General features: G+C 41.1%; 1 protein-coding gene across 1 annotated transcript in view; it reads left to right on the top strand.

Moving 5' to 3' along the window:
- Nucleotides 1-22,708, top strand: part of CUBN (cubilin) — a 303,548-nt gene that overhangs the window by 175,540 nt on the left and 105,300 nt on the right. The window contains exons 36-43 of the mRNA XM_004716015.2: nucleotides 4,111-4,316; nucleotides 5,255-5,439; nucleotides 6,853-7,045; nucleotides 11,174-11,371; nucleotides 14,552-14,698; nucleotides 18,401-18,591; nucleotides 18,743-18,926; nucleotides 21,703-21,877. Coding sequence (XP_004716072.1) covers nucleotides 4,111-4,316; nucleotides 5,255-5,439; nucleotides 6,853-7,045; nucleotides 11,174-11,371; nucleotides 14,552-14,698; nucleotides 18,401-18,591; nucleotides 18,743-18,926; nucleotides 21,703-21,877 — 1,479 coding nt within the window. The remainder of the gene's footprint in view (nucleotides 1-4,110; nucleotides 4,317-5,254; nucleotides 5,440-6,852; nucleotides 7,046-11,173; nucleotides 11,372-14,551; nucleotides 14,699-18,400; nucleotides 18,592-18,742; nucleotides 18,927-21,702; nucleotides 21,878-22,708) is intronic.

The following is a 22,708-nucleotide window of genomic DNA, read 5'->3' as shown; positions in this document are numbered from 1 at the left end:
TAGAGGCATGAGTCTGCACTTTAAACAAGTTCCCAGGAGGTGCTGATGCTGCTGGCTTGGGATCACACTTTGGGTAGAACGGTTAAAAGATGATTTAATTTAATTCACTTGCCGAGGAAAATCCTCTTTTCTCTGTTTCCTGAGAGGCAGAGGAAAGTAATTGTTGCTGATATTAGAAACCAGTGTCATCCGGTCAATTTGTTGATGGTGTTGCTGTTGTGTTGGGTGTCGCCGAGTGAATGCCATGTAGCAGAACAAACTGCCCCATTGAATTTTCTTGGCTATACACTGTACTGAAGCCAATTGTTGGGTGTTTTGTTTGAGGAAACACTGTGTGCTTTCAAACTGCCAAACTTTTGGTTAGCAGCCTAGCACTTAACCATTGACACCATCCGGGCTCCTTTTATTGATGTATCCTGACCACCCTATCTAAAACAGCATTCCTTTATCCTATTTTAAGGAACCGTGGTGCACACTGGTTACACTTTCGACCGTGATTCACAAGGTCCATAGTTCAAAACCACCAACCACTCCTCTGGAGAAAGATGAGGCTTTCTGCTCCAGTTAACTGTTAAAGTCTTGTAATAAACTGTTACAGTCTTGGAAACTAGCAGGGGCAATTCTACCCTGGCCTACTGGGTCGCTATGAGTCAGCATCAACGTGATGGCAGTGAGTTTGTTCTTTGGTGATAAAGTGGTAACAGGGAAGCTCAACGACAGATCTGTAGTTCCAGAGTCCTTAGGAGAAAGGGGAGGCAGTGTGTTTCCAGAAATAATTTCAGTCTTGAAACCTGTATGGAGCAGATGTACTGTGATGTAGAGTGTCGCTATGAGTGAGAATCTACTTCACAGAGATGGGTTTGTTTGGCTTGGCATCTGATTCCATTTGTCATCTTAGTGTCCTTGTCACTATTAGTCCCGTCAATTCTGACTCATGGTGCCCCTTTCTATACCAAGAGCCAAACCTTCCCTCTCCTGCTTCATTTCACCTCCATTATCACGCGTGTATTTGCGTTCATTGTTGTGGCTCTTGTGCCCATCCATCTGATGGAGTACTTCCCTTGCCCTTGCTGACTCTCCACTTTCTTCCATGGGTATTGGTCTTTCCTGATGACTTGTGGGTGGGGTACCTGAGCAGATGTCCCTCTGCCATCAATTCTAAGAAGGATTCTGATGGTAATTATTTTGAGATGGATTTGTTTGTTCTGTCAATCCAGAGTATAGTTTGTATGTTTATATAACAGTACTACCATTTGAACCACCACTTATCTGTCAGATTGTTGTACTGCAGTAGCTGATGTGTGGCTGTGTTGCTGCAAGCGATGCCACTGGCTTTTCAAATGACAGCAGGGTCACCCGGTGAGAACAGGTCTCAACGGAGCTTCCAGACTAAGAATAGGCATGGGAGAAGGAATTGGCTGTCCATGTTGGAGGAAGTGGCTGCTGAAAGCCTTATGCATAGCTTCAAAACATTGGCAGATACTGAAGGCCCAATGAATGAAAGCAGAGCATTTGCAGAGATGGTACCAATGGATGGGCCCCTCAGGTTTGAGGACACTTGAAACGTGACTGAGAAGGAGCTGGTTTCCGAGTGGAGTCGACCATGGTGACAGGGTTGGGGAAAGGCCTGTGACAGTGGAGCCTTTGGGGTCTTCATTGGTCGAGGGGGCACTGCTCAAGGTAAGGAGAAATGCCTGCAAAAATCTGCTAAGGATCAGAACGTGGAATGTGCATAGTATGAATCTAGAAACCCTGGAAGTCATCAAAAACGAGGAGGAAAACATACATAAAGATTCATATCTTAGGCATTAGTGAGCTGAAATGCACTTGTATTAACTACCTTTAACCAGAAAATCCATGGTTTACTATGCTGGGAAATACAGTCAGTGCAATGCTGGCATTGTTTTCATGGTCAAAAAGAACATTCAGAAACAATCTTGAATGCTGTCTGTGATAGGAATATAGCTATCTGCCTTCAAGGAGATCCAGTGAAGAAAACTGCTATTTGTATTTTTGCACCACCAACTAAAGGTAACGATGAAGAAATTAATGTCAGAAGAGACTGAAATGTGCGATCCATCGTAGAGGAGCTCACGCACGTAGAGGCCACGATGAAGGCAAAGAGTTGGATAGAAAATGCCTAGGCAATCCACAGAAGACAACATCAAGTATCACAATGAAATGTGCAAAGACCTAAAGAGTTAGAAAACCCAAAGGGTAGACCACCCTCAGCATATCTTAAATGGAAAGAAGTGAAGAAAAACACATTCGTGCCTCCAATTGCAATATTACAAGATTCTATGGACAAAATATTGAATGATGCAAGAAGCATCAAAAGAAGATGGTGTGGTACACAATCACTCTACCCAAAAAGAACCTAATAGATGTCCCACCATCTCAGGTAGAATAGAAGCAAGAACTTACAACACTGAAGGAAGAAGTTAAAGCTCCACTGAGGCCATTAGTCCAAAACAACGGCCCAGGAATTGATGGAATACCAATTGAAATGTTTCAACAAGCTGACGAAGCACTCATTCATCGATGCCAGAAATTTGGAAGACAGCTACTTGGGCCAACGGACTGGTAGAGATCCATATTTGTACACATTCCAAAAAAGGAGCACTCCTACCAGAATGCTCAAATTAAGTATAGACCAATAGCACGTAACATTTGCTGAAGATCATCCAAAATGGAGCTACCGAGGTTCAGGCTGGATTCAAGGAGGATGTCGTGTCAGATAGAGCTTGGCTAAAAATAGATAATCCCATTCAATGTAAAGAAAACCCTAAGCGATACAACTCAATGTAAAGAAAACCAAAATCCTCACCACTGGACGAAAAGGTAAGATCATGATGAATGGAGGCAAGGTTGAAGTTGTCGAGGGTTTTCTCTTGCTTCGGTCCACAATCTGCTCAAAGAAACAGCAGTCAAGAGGTCAAATGATGCCTCAGGTCACTCTGTGGCACAAGACCTCTTTACATTATTCAAAAGCCAGGGTGTTATTTTGATGTTTTCAGTTGCCTGATCGGGATGTGAAGGCTGGACCTTTAATGAGACTGAAGAAGAGTGGATGCCTTTGAACTGTGGTGCTAGCCAAGAATATTGACCTTGCTGTGGACTGCCAAAAGGACAACCAAATCCGTCTCAGAAGAGGTGCAGCCGGACTTCTCCTTCGAGGCAAAGATAGCCAGACTTTCTGTCACATACTTCGGGCATGTTGACAGCAGAGGCCAGTCCCCAGAGAAGGACATCATGTTTGGTAAAGTAAAGGGACAGCGAGGAAGAGGGAGACCCTCTAGGAGATGGCTTGATAAAGTGGCTGCCACAGTAGTTTCAAGCACAGGAACAATTGTAAGAGGGGGGCAGAGTTTTACTCTGGTGTGCACAGGGTCCTAACCCTATTGCTTTTTGTGTATTATTTGTTATCTTCTTTTGTTGTACATAGAACTAATTCAAAGTCACTGAACAACAAAATTAACTACATGTGTCACTGCATTTCCTGTGAGGTCCATTTGCCCCATTTGAGCCCTTAAAATTAGCCCATCATAATGTTCACTTACAACTCTTAGTGGTTTCTTAGAGATGCAGTGTTACCAAGAAACTCAATCTTTCATAAATTTCTAAATTATGCTCTACCCCTTTCCAATCTGGGTCATTGCCGGGCTTCGTTCTCGGCTTGCCATCCCTCTTCCTTAAACCCAGCCACTGCGTACAGTTTTCTCAGGAAGTATTCCAGTCAAGCTTTCACTCAGTCCATTGCTACCACTGGCTGCTTGCGTAACACTGCCTCTGAATTTGTATATTAATTCTTTGAGCTAGTGGCATTAAAAATAATTTGCCTTACAATGTTTTCTATACCCTTATCCAATTTTTGCCTTTCAAAGAAAATCCTTGTAGCCCACGCATCGTCTTTGTGCTTTTTGAATAGGCATTCAACATGGGAGTGACAGAAATCTTTTGAGATAGATAAAGACATTGTGATCCATGTTACAGTTTTGTTGTTCCTTACGGGAGCACATTAACCTACCTGTCAGTGATTCAGAATAATCCTGAAACTTATATTGTAAGGATAATTTCCCTAAGATTTTTGTATATTTTCTTCCCATTCAGAACTTTCCAGTTGGAGGACTCTCGGGACTGTAGCAGAGATTTTGTGGAGATGCGGGAAGGCAATGCCACAGGCCTCTTGGTGGGACGGTACTGTGGCCACATCCTGCCTCTCAATTACTCATCCATTGTGGGGCATAGCCTATGGGTCCGATTTGTCTCGGATGGCTCGGGCAGTGGAAGAGGCTTCCAGGCCACATTTGTTCATGGTGAGTCGGTTCTCTTTTAGTGATGACCTCCAGGTTGTGTCCTGCAAACGAGAAATGATTAAAAACCAACCAAATGAACAAAACAAGGCAAAAACACCCTCAGCAGTGCATTTAGCATGAGCTACCTTTACTTCAAATCCCCCCCCCCCCATTGGAATGATCTAGAATGGCTTTAATATTAAACGTATCAGGAAAATTAAATTATGTGTGAATGGCTCATTAAGAGTAAGGAAAAGCATGCTCTTATGATTCTAATATTTTTAAGTCCTTTTTTTAACCTCCTGTTGAATTCATTTTTGTACGTGATGTTTTGCTATGCAGCCCACTATTATATTTTAGTGTCGGTTTTGGTATCTCTGTACCAAATTTGCCCCATCTCATCAATAGATTTGAATATTTTATTCTTCAAACTGGAGACATTCAGGGTAATTTCCAGATTGACTTACAGGTTCACATATCTCAGTAGGGTATTCCAATAGCATAAAATGCTAATTATGTTTATTTTTTTAGTCAACTTTTCTAAAAGCACCTATTTAATTGATGCTAAGCAATTGATTTTTCTAATAGTATTTTAAAATACATATTTCATTTGTAACCAAGGTAAGAGGTAAACCCAAGCCAAGGAACGAAATGGGTAATCCGTCCCTTCGAATGCCCCCAAGTTCCCGGAGGGTTTGGAGCCCGTTCTACATGGAAAGGCACTGCCTCTTCTCACCCCTTGCAAGCTTCTAAGGACATAGAATTCCGTTCACAAAATCACCCTTCTCCAAGGCACTAATAGCACCGAAGCCAACAGGGAAACAGTATTTCTTTCAGTGTTCAGGAACGAAATCACAGTCAATTAAAAGTCCACCCTTTTCCGCAACCCTTGCCTTTTGTTTCTTTCATGCGATTAAAGAGTTGTTGAAATGTCTGATTTACTCTGCTTTCTCTCCTAGTATTTGGCAATGCCAACATCATGGGAGCTCAGGGGACAATTGCCTCTCCCTTATGGCCAAGTAATTACCCCCATAACTCCAATTACCAGTGGATCGTAAATGTGAACGCCTCTCAAGTTATCCACGGTCGAATCTTAGAGATGAACATTGAAGCATCAAGCAACTGCTATTACGACAAATTAAAGGTACATTGCGATATGCAATCGATGTCTGTAAATTGTGGCAAAAGCAAATCCAAGTAAATGCCCGTCTAAGGATTGTAAATTACTGTTGGCCCAAGTAAAGCTAAGTAAATGTCTACCTAAGTGTTGACATATTTTATGGAATGGTTTGGCCCAGTCATGATGACCCATTCCAGTTTGTGTAAGCAAAGCTAATTCTGGTATTCTATTTACTCTTCTCTCTTCTGTGATGAGAGTTTCTACTCTCAGAAAGATTTACAGTCCCGGAAACCCACAGCGGCAGTTCTACTCTGTTTGTGAGGTAGACCTGGGGTCATGGTAGTGGGGGCGGGGGAGGACGCAATAAAGAACTAGAGGAATGTTGTTTGTTTTATCAGTGCTATACTGCACCCTGGCTGGTTCATCTCTTCTTTGTGACTCTTCTTTGAGGAGATGTGTAGTTGTTTACACATGGGTTTTGGGTCACCACTCCAAACCCCCTCATTTGCATCAATATGATCATTTGCTTTGGGTCTTATGCTTACTGATCCCTGATCCTGTTGACACCTCAAGTTCACACAGGCTGGTGTGCTTCTTCCTTGTGTGCTTTGTTGCTTCCTTGCTAGATGGCCACTTGTTTAACTTCACGTTTTTAAGACTCTAGATGCTATTCCTTTTTTTTTTTTTTTTTATATCTTGTAATAGCCGAGCACCATCAGCTTTTTTTTTTACCATATTAGCTTATGCACCCATTTTGTCTTCAATAATTGTGTCGGGAAGGTGAACATCACAGAATGCCAGGTTATTAGAACAGTGTTCTTGCATCGAGGGTGTATTGGAGTAGAGGCCCAATGTTTGTCTGCTACCTTAATGTTTAACCCACGAATATGTGTACATAGATCTATTTACATATGTACATGCCTGTATTTATACTTCTATAAATGTCCATTCCTCCCAGTTCTTTCCTCTTATTTTCCTCTCATCCCACTATCATGTTCGACCTCCATTTGACTTTCAGTAATTTCTCTCAGCTACGTTGCACTTGATAAAACCCCACCACGCATGCTACAACCATCACTTCTTTACCTCTGTGGGATATGAATGTGTTGAAGGGACCTGGCCATTTTTCTCTTGTTGAATCTTTACTCTGTCATGTCTTCATTGCCCGCTGTGAGCCTGCCAAGGTTCATTCATGGACTTTTCTGCCACTGTTTTTACTGTGTTCATCTATTTCATCTCATAGGTTTGAGCCAAGGGGATAATGCTTCTGAAAAACATGAAATGTTTCATAAGTACATCTTTAGTGGCTTTTTGAAAATTTCAATTTCAATTATGTATTTTTCCCTTAAAAATTATGATTGTGCTTTTCTCTTTACAATGAAAAAAAAAAAGGTACTTCTCTAAACACAGTGCTCTATCCTCTTGTTTTGAATGCAGATTTTTGATGGGCTTGGCATTCTTTCCCGCAAAATTGGAACTTTCTGTGGTACCCAGCCTGCATCCTTTGTGTCCTCTAGGAATTCTCTGACATTTCAGTTTTCTTCTGACTCTTCAGTCTCCGGGAAAGGATTCCTTCTGGAGTGGTTTGCCGTGGCTGCGTCTGATGGACCTTTACCTACCATTGCTCCAGGTGTGTTTGGCAATCAATGGAATTCATTCTCAGGACTGATCTGTGTGGAAAGAAATTTCAAAGTCTTACTATAATAGATCCAAACACACGAATTATAGGAATTGGTTTGGCCTCACATCCTTTCCTCATATATTTAAATGTTGGTATAAATTCATACACTATGTTTTGTTTAAAACATATGCTTCTGTCTATAAAGTCAGCAGATTTTACATACTGTGCATAAAATTGATTAAGGGTTTTATAGCCCGCATATATTTTCATTGTAATTTCTAAAGACCAGTTTAGGAATTTTTAAAAATTTGCTTTGCAGATGTGATGTGTACATGAGTGCACGCACACCACACACATGCCACGACTGAGGATTCACTGACAGACAGAGGCTGTCATGGGTTTCTGCATTTATCTTTAGTGTACCTTTAGAAATGACTCATTTTCTCCTCTGCTGGTTGCTATTCTTATGCATCAGGGTTAAATTAGCTTAATTTCTTTTAAGACATCCTTTTCTCAGTAAAAATGTGTGCCTTTCCCTTGAAAATTATTTGCACCAACTATGACTTTGACAGTTGCTTCAGAAAAATTTGGGAGACATTTCTCAGAGGTTATTTTAGTTACTCTAGTATTAAATACACCTTTAAATGTTAGGGCCTAGGTGCTTTAACTTGTAATTTGTATCATCAGAGAACATTGATGAAGGACTCATAATTCTTCCTTTATGAGGTTCCTTCATTATAGTGAATGCGATTCTCTTCCTAAAATATTAATCTGTTTATGTAAGAGTTCTGGTGAGGTACTCGTTAAGCATTGGTCTGTGATCCACATGGTTGGCAGTTCAAAACCACCAGCAGCTCCATGGGGGAAATCCGGCTTTCTACTCTTGGAAACATTTACAGTCTCGGAACCCACAGGGGTCTCCATGAGTCGCCATTAATTCGGCAATGAGTTTGGAGTTAGGGGTTTTATCTAAGAGCAAGGAACTATCAGCATGTTTGCCAAGTACAATTTAGAGACACATTTAAATCTTGATAGATACAGCCAGTGCTTTCATAAATAACCTTGAGATATATTATTTTTATGTCTCCAAATCTTAGATTAGGCATGACGAAAAAGATTATAGCATAAAAAATTTTTAATTCTCTTCTAAGGAAATATTCTGTAGCATTGTACCATTAAGTGGAGAAGGAAATAAATAGGATCACAACACCGAAGTCTCAGTGACTGAAAACAGAAAGGTCTCTTTTTGTCAGGCTAAATATCCTCCATAGTTTAAATGGGAGCCCTTGACCCTCATCACTCCCTGGGAAGTACCAGTCAGGGACCATAGCGGACAGAGAAAGAGACTTGAAAGCTCTCAGCCTAAAAGTGTGAACTTCACAAGCGACACGTGCTCTTTTATCATCATTCATGGTCAAAACTGGCAGATGGCTTCACCCACCCACAGGACTATCAGGAAGTGACTTTCTACCGTGTCTTTGGAACATTTAGTCGGTCAGGGTGAAAACTGTCTTACCTCTTCAGGATGCACATGGTTTAATGTGATGACACAGGACAACAGTCTTATAAATGGAAATTGCCTTTAGAGGCCTTTTTGGAATTCTGCATATGATAAAAAGAATTAGGGCCTAGCCCTATAAACATTTTCTGTTCACTCCTCGGTGGCCCTAGTAAGATCCAAAGAGTCACAAATGTCCAGAATGCAGAATAAACACCTCTGAAACTCCGTTCATATTTAAGAAAGAGAATATTGGCAGCAACATTTCAATATCAACTTTTTGAAAACCATAAATAATTAACCAAAAATTTGAAGCCATCTGAGGGATTTTTTTTTTTCTGTGTAAAGGACTGACTCTCAGTAAAATTAATGGCTTTTTTTTCCTGGCCCATTCCCACCCGCCCCTCCAGATTTACAGTAGTTTCACAACAACCTGCAATTTATGGTTGCTTTGAGAAGTATCAACCTGGAAGCCACTGTAGAGAGAACGGGTTTAGAGCTCGTTATAATGCCCCGTCCCCAAGAAATGTCTTTCTTTAACGTGCCTGGAAGCATCCTGGACCAGCCCCATTTACTAGGCTTATCTTTATTGAACCTGGCCCAGAGATTGCAATGTGAAAACAGTCCAGCAAACAGCTGACTTGCCGACCTTGGGGTACAGCTCCTGAAATGGCCAATAAGTGAATGAAAAGATCCGCAACATCACTTCACATTCACAACGAAAGACAGCAATGAAAAGGGTTGGCACGGACGTGCAGAAATTTGAGCCCTCATCTATTGCTGGTGGGAAAGTGGTTCAGCCTCTTTGGAAAGCAGTCTGGCAGTTTCCCAGTGGCTTCAATGTAGAGTTACCACATGACCTGGCAGTTCTATTCCTAGTTATATACTCAAGAGAACATCAATCCAAAAACCATATGAATGCATAGAAACATTACTCATGGTTTCCCCAAAGGGGAAACAACTCAAAACTCATCAACTGATGAATGGATAAACCAAGCTTGATTGAAGTACTTGTACACACAGATGCTACAACCTAAATGAGTCTTGCAAACATTATTTCAGTGAAAAGAAGACTGTCAAGAAGGTCCTATATTGTATGGATCTGCTTATATACAATGTACAGAATTCATAAATTCATAGGAACGGTCAGTTGGTGGTTTCTGGGGTGTGAGTTGAGTGGGATGTGGTGGAGACCAGGAGAATGGGAAATGACTGCTTGTTGGGTACATGGTGACTTTTGGGGGTGTGGAAATGTCCCTCGAATAAGATGGTGGTGGTGGATACACTGGGAGCTACACACTTGGACACTTTAAAAGGGTAAATTTTTACAGTCATTGAAAAATAAAACCATGCTTGAATTTTAAAATAGCTGTAACCATCATAAGCCCTTATGTGTGGATTTCAGTTTACCAAACTGAAATTTTGTATAGAATTGCCTCAATATAAATAAAGGACAAGTCCCTATGCTGAACAATGAGAATTAAGTTATGTAATAACTGTGAATGTAGTTCTTCCCTAACAGTGTAAATGAGTACGTTAACTTTCTACATAACGGTAGTTGTTAGAGATCCTCTGTAGAACACAAGGAAACAAAGGCCCAGGCCTGCGCCATCCTCCCAATTGTTCTTATGTTTGAGCCCGTTGTTGAAGCCATTGTGTCAATCCACATTGTCAGTAGCTGCTTTTTTGGCTGACTTTCTACTTTACCAAGCATGATGTCCTTTTCCAGGGACTGGTCTCCTGATAAAATGTCCAAAGTACCAGAGACCAAGGCTCACTATCCTTGATGCTAAGGAGAATTCTGACTGCATTTCTTCTAAGACAGATGTTTGTTCTTATGTTAATCTGGGTACTTTAGAGAAACACATCCACAGAAACTCATGTATAAGAGAGAGTTTTATATAAAGGTTAAGTGTGCATCAAGAAAACATCCCAACCCAGCACTGCCCAAGCCTATACATCCATCATTGACCCATTAACCCATGTGTCCGACACCAATCCACAAAGCCCTCCTCCATCTCACAAAACACACGCAATGATGCCGTCTGCAGGAGGAAAGCCAAGTCAGTGAACATGGAAGCATCTCAGGACTGGTAGGGGTCTCCACATGGCTGCTGCAGCCCCAGGGCTGCATCGGGGTAGGTCTATCCGACTTCTCCTCGGGGATGTCTTGCAGGAAGTGAGCCTTGTCAGCTGAAGCAGGGAACTGGCTAAGGCAGCTGCACCCTAGTCTGACCATCACAAAGCAAGAGACCCAAGAACTAGAAAGGTGAGACTCACTGAGCCATTTATCTCTTCACCCTTCAATTAATGTCTGTATTGGCCAGGTTTAGCAGTCCACAGAACCTTCAGTATTCTTTACCTCCTACACAATTAAAATCCATTGATAGGCACTCAAGAATAAATGGGTCATGTGGCAACATCATGGTGAAAATTAGGCTCTGATATTTTTCTTACACAAGCAAATAAAATATGAAAATCACTGCTGTCTGAATCTGTGGGTTTAATGTGGTCGTCCTTCAGGAACAGTTGTTTCGTTTCAAGTGCTGGTTTCTTAGGATGGGGTTGTCCCTGGAAAGCACAGAAGTTCTGATTCCTTTTTCAGCAGAGTTATGTCAAAGGTGTTTTTCATTTCGCAGGTGCTTGTGGTGGGTTTCTGAGGACAGGAGATGCGCCTGCCTTTCTGTTCTCCCCAGGCTGGCCTGAAAAATACAGTGACCGGGCTGACTGCGCGTGGCTTATCCACGCTCCTGACTCTACTGTGGAACTCAACATCCTCTCCATGGACATTGAATCACATGAATCATGCTACTACGATAAACTTGTAGTAAACGATGGTGAGTAGCAGTCCACAATTCATTTAAAGAACAAAAACAGACACACGTTGAGTTGGATTGAATACTTAAAACAAGTTTATGGTCTCTATTGGTTGGGAACAGAATTTTCCAGATGTTCTCAAGAATGTAAAGAAAGCATTAGGTTGTCTAGGACAAGATCACCCAGGCAAGCATTATCTTCCCATCAGTAGCATCTGATAGTCTGATAGCCGTAGTGGGTTATATGTTGGGCTATTAACCAAAAAAGCTCAACAGGTCAAAACCGCTAGCCTCTGCGCAAGAGAAAGATGAGGCTTTCTACTCCCACAAAGATTTACAGACTAGGAGACCCACAAGAGCAGTTCTGTTCTGTCCTATAGTGTGTCTAGGGGTCAGAATGACCTGATTCCAATGAATTTGGTTTGGGGCTTACCCAGTTTATAGGGCTATGGTATGCTTGTATCTTAGATACACGTCGGAAACACTTTTATAATTGCAATGTATTCATTTCCAGTCATTTACTGCAATCTCTCTATTTTGCAGGTTTGTTTAATCTCTTAGATCTCAAAAGTGATGTACTCAGGATGCATCCTACAGTAACCCTGCCTCTTTCCCAAATGAGATTAGAACCACTGTCCTAGAGCTGAGGATTTATAACACATATTTTTGAGGGGCATAATTTTATCCATAGCAAACAGGTAGAATTAACGGGTGCTTCTCCATCTCTTGTTATTCCCACACTTTCAGCGTGCTGCTCAGCAGTAAGAAAAGAGGAATAGTATGGGCCTATTCATTTTGCAGAGGTATCATGTTTCAGAACGGAATCCCTCTTTTCCAGGCCAGGCTCCAATTCATTTTACTTATCAAAGATCCACTCCTTCCCAGCCCCCCAAACTTAAGTTTCATGTAACTGCACTGGGCCCAGAAAGAGCTGAATGAAAGGAGGTAAGTGGGAGGGAGCCAGGAGAGAAGGAAGAAAATCTATGATCCTATATCCAGTCCTTGGTCTGAAATACGTTCTTCTTAGGATCTTGTATCAATAATTTTCCTGCCGAATATGTGGGCATCTGGCGTTATTCTTTCAAGGCTTACAGTGGTCTTTGACACATAGAAATTATCAGTAACTGCTCTCCTCTCTCTCTCTCTCTCTCTCTGCCATGGTGATGATCGATGCTGACTCACAGTGACCCTATAGGACAGAGTAGAACTGCCCTCTCTGAGTTTCCAAGACTGTAACTCATTACTGTAGAAAGCCTCATCTTTCTCCCTCAGAGTGACCAGTGGCTTTGAACTGCTGACCTCATGGTCCGCACATAGCCCACTATGCCACGAGGGCTATTCATGAGCTGTTAATAATCTTGGGGCCTCATTTTCCACATTGCTAAATAAATTTAGATTAGCGAGCTAATCATTTAAGTATCTTCTAGCCTTAGTTTTTACAGTTCTTTGACTTCCCCTTCTCTTTATTTCTGTTATGATCTATATTTTATATTCTCGAAGGTTGTAGAAGTACCCAATATTCAATTGGTGATTCAGAAGGAACCAATAATCTTATTTACTGGGTTACTTACTATGCTGGGTTATCTACTAATTCATCGGTTAGCTAATCAACCAACACAAAAACCGAGCTCACCGCCATCGAGTCAGTTCTGATTCATAGTGACCCTATCAACAAATAAGTACTGTTTCCGGTAAGAACTGCTGTTTGGTCGGACAGTCTTGGGTAATGTTTAGAAGAGAATTAAAACTCAGCAGACCTTTTCCAGGCGCACTGACATAGGATAGATTCACTTGTGGAGTAAAGAACTATTGATTTGCACAAAGAGTTACAGTCTTGGAAAGTCGCAGGGGCCGTTCTACTCTGTCCTGTAGGGCCATTATGAGTCAGCAGCAACTGGATGGTAGTGAGTTCTTGTTATTTTTAATATCTCAAAAAAGCTCTAGACGCAAGACACCTTGCACTAACTGGCCTCATTAATATGACAAAGACAGCTCCTTCCAAATGGGATTAAAACCTCAGGCATAGAAGTTAGGATTCACAACACATCTATTTTTTGAAGATACAAGTAAATTCATAACAAATTCAATGAATAAAAATAACTCTATTTCCTAATTGCAAAATTTAATGGTTTATATATATCTGCAACTATTATATACTGTTATGTTATATAGCTATCCCTTCAGATAAAGATTTGAGTGGCAAAAAAGACAAAAGTTTCCAGAGGTCATTTAAAGTGTCTGTATTTACAACTGTGCCATTCCATTTATGATTACTGAAATAGAAAATCATTTGTTTTCTACAGCAGGTCATAGTGAGTTCTGAGTAGGAGTCTGTGTTTTAAAATGTTCATTTTGTTGCTTTTGTAAAAAGGCGAATTTCCTCATTTTCTATGTCTGATTTTTATAGGTTTGATATTCTGTTAATTCTCTGCCTTAGGGGAAAACACTCTTGCATTTTCCCAGTGAGGAGTTCCACAGTTGTTCTAATTTCCTTTAGCTCCGCTCTGGTTTGGGCCCGGACAAGTGGGCTGATGGGAACAACTCCGAGACAAGCAAAACAGCCCTCTGTGGTGTCCCAGCAGGTTCACTGCTCCGAGAAGGGCACACCTGTTGACAGGGGCCTGAGTGGTTTCTTTTCTGCTTCTCCACATATACGGGCACGTGAACACATGGGAATGTGTGTGTTCTTTTATCTGCAACACAAAAAATAACATGAACACAAGAAAAAAGAGAGCCTTCATCACTGAAGAAAGGGTACGAGTTTCCACCTCTCAGTAAATGGCTTCATAATGTTAATAATGGACCTGTGTTTCTCTTGGATACTTGACCTTCACCAATCAGAGAACATTAAGGCGGAGGCGCCACTTAACACTCATAAAAGCCTGGGTCTTCTACCACTTCCTAATTCCGTGAACTCTGGTTCCGAGCTGGATGCCAGGAAGAACTGGCCAGGAAGGTTTTTTCAGAAAAGTAGTAGGAACTGTCAAAGAAGGCTTAATCAAAGAGTCAAGGAAAAGAAAGGCATGCGGCGCCCTTACAAGCTGTGAACAGGATGATGTAACCCTGGGGCTTCCTTTTCTCTGAGAATCACATCTCCTAGGAATGGTGGCTGTTCTGTGGGAAATACGTGAGCCACTGACCGTGGAGTAGATCCTGCAGACCCCATATGCTCATGCTGACATTTCTATTCTTTGTTCGCAGGAGACAGTAGCGAGGCCCAGGAGCTAGCAGTTCTGTGTGGCAAAAAAATCCCAGGTCCCATCAGGTCTACCGGAGAGTACATGCTGCTGCGATTCACCTCCGACGCCACGCTCACCGGGGCCGGCTTCAATGCATCCTTTCACAAGAGTAATATTTTCAGATAAGGCCCCCTCCCCTTCTTCAATCTTTCTCTCTCCCTAATGTACTATGCGCGTTTTTCCATGACAGGACACAGTCATAAATCAGAAGACACGGGTCTCTGGGTGGCTAAGTCCAGGAGCCGTGTCCTGAATCCATATTCAGAACGAATGGCACTAGGGTTCTATTGCCTTCATGTCTCTGTGGTAGGGGGATCTTCCTCCCTAAGGAGATGGGCTTCTTGTAGACACCCTTTTTTTTTTTTTGAGAAGTAAAGAAAAGGCTTTATTAAGACAGGGAAGAACTCCCGGGCAGATTCCATAACCAAACGAGCTAGGTTAGGGAAGTCGCCAATAAGATCTACTTTTTAAGAAAAAGTTTCTACCTCTCAGAGGGCTGGATCTAGAAGACAACTCATCAAGGGAATGGCAACTTAAGTTCTCTTCCCTCTGAGGAACAAGTAGTCAACACAACAGAGTAGAGATCTTCATAAACCCTTGGTGAAAACTATCCATTTTAGTGTTCGGAAGGAAGACTTTGTGACACTTGAAATATGAACGCGTTAACTCAGAGACTGTGCCCAGTATCTTGAACTATTGTAATACCGAGTGTGATTGAGATGTTCAAAATGTGACAAAAGGTAATAACTTTATACCCCCGATAGGTGAATGTTAAAAGAAGTAGTCCATGAAATGTCTAAACACTCTCAGGTGTTTTACCGAAAAATAAAATGTGTAGGTAGATTCTCAGTCTAAACATTAGAAAATAATTCAATATATCCTCCTCACTTATGTAGGCCTTTTGAAGTAGGGTGCAGGTGAAAGTAAATGATTCTGCTCACAGTCAAGAGAGACAGTCTGCAGTACTGATTGAGAGAATGGGCTTTGAATTAAACCGATCTAAGAACATTTTCCCTGCTGTGATTTAACTCGTGTGTGAACCCTGGCACTCACCCATTCTTTGTTAAATCCCTGTCAGGCAGCAATGAATCCCTGCTTTCTCTGCTTTCTGCTCCCCACCTCCAGTCGCTCACATTAGCTGTTGTGCATGCGTACTTGACCAGCACCAGTAGCTTGGAGCTGGTTCCGCTCATGGGGACACCATGGGTCACAGTAGAACTATGCTCCGTTGGGTTTTCAGTGGGTGCATTTTTTAAGATTTAAATTTTGTTTTATTGGGGGCTATTACAGCTCTTGTCACAATCCATACATATATCCATTTTGTCAAGCACATATGTATGTATGTTATCATCATCTTTTCCGAAACATTTTCTTTCTGCATGAGCCCCTGACACCAGCTCTTCATTTCCCCCCTCCCTCCCCCATGCCCCCTTGATAATCGATAAATTCTTCTTCCTTTCTCACGTCTTCCCCCCCCCCCATGTCTTATACCGACTGCTGTCTCATTCCACCCACTTTTCTGCTGTCCATCTCCCTGGGATGGGGACCATAAGTTGATCATTTTGATCGGTTCCCCCTTATTCTCCCCCCTCCCCCCACCACCTTACCCTCCTAGTACAGCTGCTCCCTTTGTTGGTCTTCAGGGGTTTATCTGTTCTGGATTCCCTGTGTTGCAGGCTCTTGTCTGTGCCAGTGTACATGTCCTGGTCTAGGCAGATTTGTAAGCTAGAATTGGGATCATGGTAGTAGGGAGCGGGGGAAAGCATTCAAGAACTAGAGGAAGATTGGGTGTTTCATCAGTGCTATACTGCACCCTGACTGGCTCTTCTCTTCCTTGTGGCTGTTCTGACAGGGGTGTCCAATTGTCTATAGATGGACTTTGGGTTCCACTCTGCCCTCCCCCTCATTTCCATTGATATGCTTTTTTGTTTTGGGTCTTTGATGCCTGATACCTGATCCCATCGACACCTCATGATCACACAGGATGGTGTGCTTCTTCCATGTGGGCTTTGTTGCTTCTCAGCTAGATGCCACTTGTTTATCTTCAAGCCTTTAAGACCCCAAACACTATATCTTTTGATAGCTGGGGTCCATCAGCTTTCTTCACCACCTTTGCTTATGCACCCATTTTGTCTTCAGCAATTGTGTTAGGGAAGGTGAACATCACAGAGTGGCATGTTAGTAGAACTAATTGTTCTTGTTTTGAGGGAGTAATTGAGTGGAGGCTCAATGTCCATCCATATCATAATACTTTATAAATAAATATATGTACATAGCTCTATTCCCCTGTCATTGTATATAAATGTATTTACATATATACACGCCTGTATTTAGACCTCTATAAATGTCCTTTTCCTCCCAGTTTTTTTCTCTATTTCCTTGAACTTTCCTCTTTCCTGGGTGATTTTTTGAAAGTAAATCTCTAGGCCTTTCCATGTGAACACTTCTGGGTGCAACCAACCTGTAACCTCTTGGTTAGCAGTTAAGTTGTTAATCATCTGCCTGACCTAGGGAAGGTCATTGTGTGTGTGTGTGTGTAACAGCTCCATATCAGAAAGATAAAATGAAACCATGTGAAAAACAGAATTCTTGATTCCATTTTTTCTACCCCTCCTCCCAAAACTGTTCCTTACACACTCTTGGTACGTAGAAAGTACATTCTAAATTTTAAGCACAAAAACAAACTGAGTACCATCCTTGATTTTTCTTTTTCTCACATCCTAACCATCAACAATTCTCCATGGTCCTACTCTTAAATTTTTTCTAGAGTCAAACCACTTTTTCTGTCCTTCTAGTCCAATCATCTGTAGTCTATGCTTAGACTTGGGTAACCATTACCTCCTTAGTGGAGACCTTCCTTCTGCTATACTATGTCCTAGCTCTTCTAGGCTAAGCATTGCAGACAGAGAAATCATAGAAAACTTATGTGGTTCTGCTGCTCCAAACCTGCTAATGTCTTCTTTTTCTTACCCAGAAGAAATCCTGTCAAAGGATGTCCTGCTACTTTTCCTTTCCAACCACCCATTCTGGCCCCTCCACTCTACCTACCTGCCAACCTCAAATACTCAGTCTTTGCATTGTTCTCTGGCCCAGAGTACTCTTCTCCCACAGAGTCCTGTGACTTGATCTTTTATTTCATTCATGCCTTTGCTCAGGTGTTTCTCTGACATTAGTGTGACCTTCCATAACTTCACCAAACAATACGGTACCCTACTCCACATAGACCGCCATTCATTTTTCTCTAGAGAACTTAAACATATTATATATTTATGATGAGAGCCTATTTCCCCATGTATATGGTGAGCCTCGTGAAAGTAAGGAATTGGTTTCCATTGCTTACTTCTATAGTTACAGATCTGACAGGAGGTTAGGGGGTACTCAGTAGAAGTTACTGCACTAAGGATGCCCTGTATTTTGTCCTAGTTAATTTCAATTCAAAAAAATGTTAATCATTTTATTGGGGGCTCATGCATCTCTTTTCACAATCCATACATCCATTGTGTCAAGCACATTTGAACATGTGTTACCATCATCATTCTCAAAACATTTGCTTTCTGCTTGAGCCCTTGGTATCAGCTCCTCATTCCTGCCCCCTCATGAACCCTTGATAATTTATAAATTATTATTTGTCATATCTTACACTGTCCAACGTCTCCCTTCACCCACTTTTCTGTTGTCCATCCCCCAGGGAAGAGGTTAAATGTAGATCAAGCCAAATTTCTGTTGCTCATGTGTTGAAAATTCTCAAAAAAACAGCAAGAATGAATATTGCATCTGTTGTGATGCCCTCTCTGTGTTTCTTCCTGTGAAGGTTGTGGGGGCTATTTGCATGCCGACAGAGGGATTATTGCGTCACCCATGTATCCTGAAGCCTACCCTCCCAGCCTCAACTGCTCGTGGCATGTCCTGGTCCAAAGTGGTCTGACCATCGCGGTCCACTTTGAACAGCCATTCCAGATTGCAAACGAAGATGCTTCTTGCAACCAGGGGGATTATTTAGTGGTAGGTTGTTGATCTAATTGCTTTCTCTGCACACTTCAGCCAGAAAAGAAAAGGACATTTTTCTTTCCTGAGACACAAATTGATAAGAAACATTGCGTTCCACTTTTCCACAGGATGAAGTAAATTATGCAACTCTGATTTGTCTTTGCAGCTGAAAAATGGACCTGATATTTATTCTCCACCCTTGGGACCCCACGGAGGAAATGGTCGTTTTTGTGGTAGTCGTCCTTTCTCTACTATATTCACCTCTGACAATGAAATGTTTGTTCAGTTTATTTCTGATCATAGTCATGGCGGGCAAGGATTTAAGATCAAATATGAAGCAAAGAGTTTAGGTAAGTACTTTTATTCAGATTGAAGTCTGTTCTTTTCTTAGAAAGGTATAGATTTGAGAAAAGTTATGTAATTTTTCCCTTTCTGCAGTAAAAATAAGAATGCTAATAAGCTCACTACCCAGTAAAGTTTTGATACTTCAGTCAGTATTTCATCATGGCTTTAAAAAAATCATTTTATTGGGGGCTTGTCCAACTCTTACCACAATCCATCCCTCCATCCGTTGTTTCAGGCACATTTGTACATTTGTCGCATGGCTCTTTTTAATGGGAGGATCATTACTTCTGTTACCAATAAGTAAAATGATACGTAGACCTTTTCCCAGACCACATCTGTAGTGAGTGACCAACGTGAGATTCTCCATGATTATGAAAGGAACAGGGCTTTATGATTCCTTGAAATTACTTAGACTTTTTCATGATAAAATGTGTAATTATAAGCTACATCCAGTTACAGAAACAGTGTAAAAATGGTAATTGCCTTGTTTTGCAATAATGTGTATGCTTCCTTTTAAAAGAACACGTTATCATCTGATTTTATTATTACCCATTAAATTATATGTTAGTGCAGTGATCTTTACTTGATTACCTTTACTTAATTACATTTGATTAAAATTATATCTTATTCTACTGTAATGATTTAATTCACATGACATTTATTTTTGTATAATGTTCAATTAAGTAAATAAGCAAATAGTCATAATTTCAAGAAAATTGAGACCTACCAGGAGAGAGCTACACAAAGAATAAACCTTGGCTTGTTTGTAAAAAAATCAGTATTATTATGGATTTCAGCATGATTGTAGGACTCCAGATTCTTGAATATGTCTTAAAGTACATTTTTTAATTCAAGTTTGTTACTGTTTTGAGTATATACACAGCAAAACCTATACCAATCCATCCATCTGTACGGTAAACTTTCTTCCAGTAAGGCAGCCATTCTCATCCTCCCTGTCTGAGTTGTCCCTCCCTCATTACCTGCACACTGTCCCCTAATATTCCTCTATAATCTCTTGAGTTACTGTTGCCACTTTCATTCCATATAGTGAGTTCTTCCAAGGACATCACACTTCAGTTAGACATGTATTTAATTGAGTTAAGCTAAGCTCTTATTTGGTTTTAGGATTTCATGGGATACTGCTGGTTTAAGTTCAAAGTACATTTTTCTCTGTATGAAACCATTTTGCAGACATACAAACTCTGAGAACTTAAAAGTGCCCGCAGCCTTTCTACGTTGGGCAACAGACGAAAGAAAAGAGAACTCTCCCCCAACTGACTCAACAATAGGTTCTCAGACTCTAGGGAGTGTATGTCTGGCACTTCACAGCACACCCTGCCCTTGCCCTTGAAAGGAGCTTTCAAAGCGGAGCTTCTTAAATACCAGCACCACTACTTATGGGACATGTGTTTCTCCTGCTGCCCGGGCTCCATGCTGAGCACTGCTGCTGCGCCATTGGTGGGTAGGACTCCACCTGGGACTGAGGCAGGGTCAGGCCATCCGAGCCTCTTGTCTGGTGGCTAGGCTATGTTCACCTCACAGAACTTTTGTGTATTTTTAGTTTGTTATTTCTTGTTTTTCCCCTTGAGCATCTCAGTCTTAGTTTACCTTTTCGTTTTAGAATTTTATTGGTATATAAATTACATATCATACTATTCAATAGTTCAACCACATCAAGAAGAGTTGTACAATTGCCACCACAATCAATTTTAGAATATTTTCTTCATTCTTGTATTCATCATTATTTGATTCCCATTTTACCCCAACTTCCCTTATCATCCTTTAAAGGAATTATTAATCTAGGTACTGTTTCTATATATTTTCCTATAGTGGATTTCATATACAGGAAAACATTTAAAAAAAACAACAATAACAAAACCAATAAAACCTCACTGGAAAATAAAGCATAAAATATTAAAAATTAGAATAAATTTAAAATGAATCAAAGGGGAAAATAAATGACTAGATGTTAAATTTTATCGGTTTATATTTCAGTGTCAACATTTACTGGTAATCCAGGTACACTAAATATCTATTTGTAAGCGCTGTGCCTCTTCTGTGAGGCTAAATTATTGGACAGGATAATTACATTGGCATGGCAGGCATGCAGTTCACTTTTGCATGATTGATTTGCTGGAGCTGCCAATGAATGTTTATTAATAAAAGGAAAGTATTTTTAGGTAGCTTGTAGAAAGGAAGTAGTAAATCTCATCTATCTTCTTGCAAAAAAAACAATCATCCAATTGTCCCATGCCATTGGGACAATTTATTCTTCTTATTCTTCAAATGTGTCTACATTCTACAAGAAGATATTAAACAAATGCCCACAGAGGTACAGGAATTTGCTTACTTTTTTTAAACAGTTAAAGATCAGAAGACTCTGTGTCTTTCTATTGAACTGAGCAGTCCATTGGGAACTTGTGCCCACTAGGATATAAGCATATTTACCCAAGTGTGTGTGAGTGCCTCACACAAGACCTGTATGTTGTACCATAATTATTTTGTTGTCTTTAAAGAAAAGTGGGGTTGGGGGGATCAATTAATTTTTAAAAAGAGTGAAAACTTGGCACATTACTTGGCCAAGTAAAGCGTGATATACCTGGTGACTCTACGAAATGAAATGAAAATTCGGGGTCATTCACTTAAGAAAATAGGCGCAGTTCCAGATGAAAAGAAATGGAGGTTGGAAATGTAGATAAATTGACATTTAAAAAAAACCCATATTGTCAGTTGACTGTCCTTCAGCAGAGTGTAGACTGATTTTACTGTGCTTCCTGACAGCTTGTGGGGGCAATATTTATGTCCACGACGCTGATGCTGCTGGCTATGTGAGCTCCCCCAACTACCCGGACAACTATCCCCAGCACGCTGATTGCATTTGGATCTTATTTGCTCCTCCTGGAAAGCTCTTACAGCTGCAATTTGAAGACCAATTCAACATTGAAGTAACCCCCAAGTAGGTTACTTCCACTTTTTTTCTCTTAGCCAGAAATACTGTTTTTGGACTTGTCTAACTCGTCCTGTCTTAGGACAATTTACTTCTTTCCTCACCCTGCATATGTATAAGAAATTTGGAATGTGGGCAATGCTCAATGTCCTGAGGCTGAGAAGTGTTGTCCACAGCCATGTTCTGCCCTAGCAGATGTGGGCACCAACTTTATTCCTGGAGAACCGTAGCTGCACCCTCCCGGGGTCAGGAGCATGGCTGCTTGGGCTTTCTGTGACCCACTTGTCCTTCCGCAGGAGAAGGGTAGAACCTCTGGTTGATGACTATCTCTTTGCCCAGTCTCATCCTCAATGTCATCCTGATGACAACATCCATTCCGCAAGTGGCAATGTGTGCGATTAGCACTAGCAGTGACCAGTGTCAGAAACAGGATTACATCACATACAGCCCAGTGTCCAGTGCCATGCTGTGAAACCGAAAGGTCAGCACCTTGAACCCACCGTCTGCCCCACGGAACGAAGAAAGATATGGCAGTCCACATTACGGGGTAGTTCTACTCGGTAGTTCAGGGCCCATCAGAGGTCAGAAACAACTAGGTCAAGGGTCAGCACACTACATCTCTTGAACCGTCTGGTACTCTTGCAGGACTTACCTGTGGCTGTGAAGTAAAATGGAAAAAAATTTAATGGATAGCATTCAGATCATGATGATCTCATTTGTTTATGAAAATAAATTGATGGCTCTTAAATACTTTCCAAATGATTGTGAGGGACAGGATTGGCTCTTTCATGTCAAAAGTTTACCGAACCTTGAACTAGATGTTAATGGATTTGATTTTTT

The sequence above is a fragment of the Echinops telfairi genome, unplaced genomic scaffold (assembly GCF_000313985.2).
Source record: "Echinops telfairi isolate 266 unplaced genomic scaffold, ASM31398v2 ScPeMD7_7473;HRSCAF=8511, whole genome shotgun sequence".
NCBI classification, from domain to species: Eukaryota; Metazoa; Chordata; class Mammalia; order Afrosoricida; family Tenrecidae; genus Echinops; species Echinops telfairi.
The sequence above is the reverse complement of the archived record's forward strand: the minus strand, read 5'-3'. Positions and strand labels throughout refer to the sequence as shown.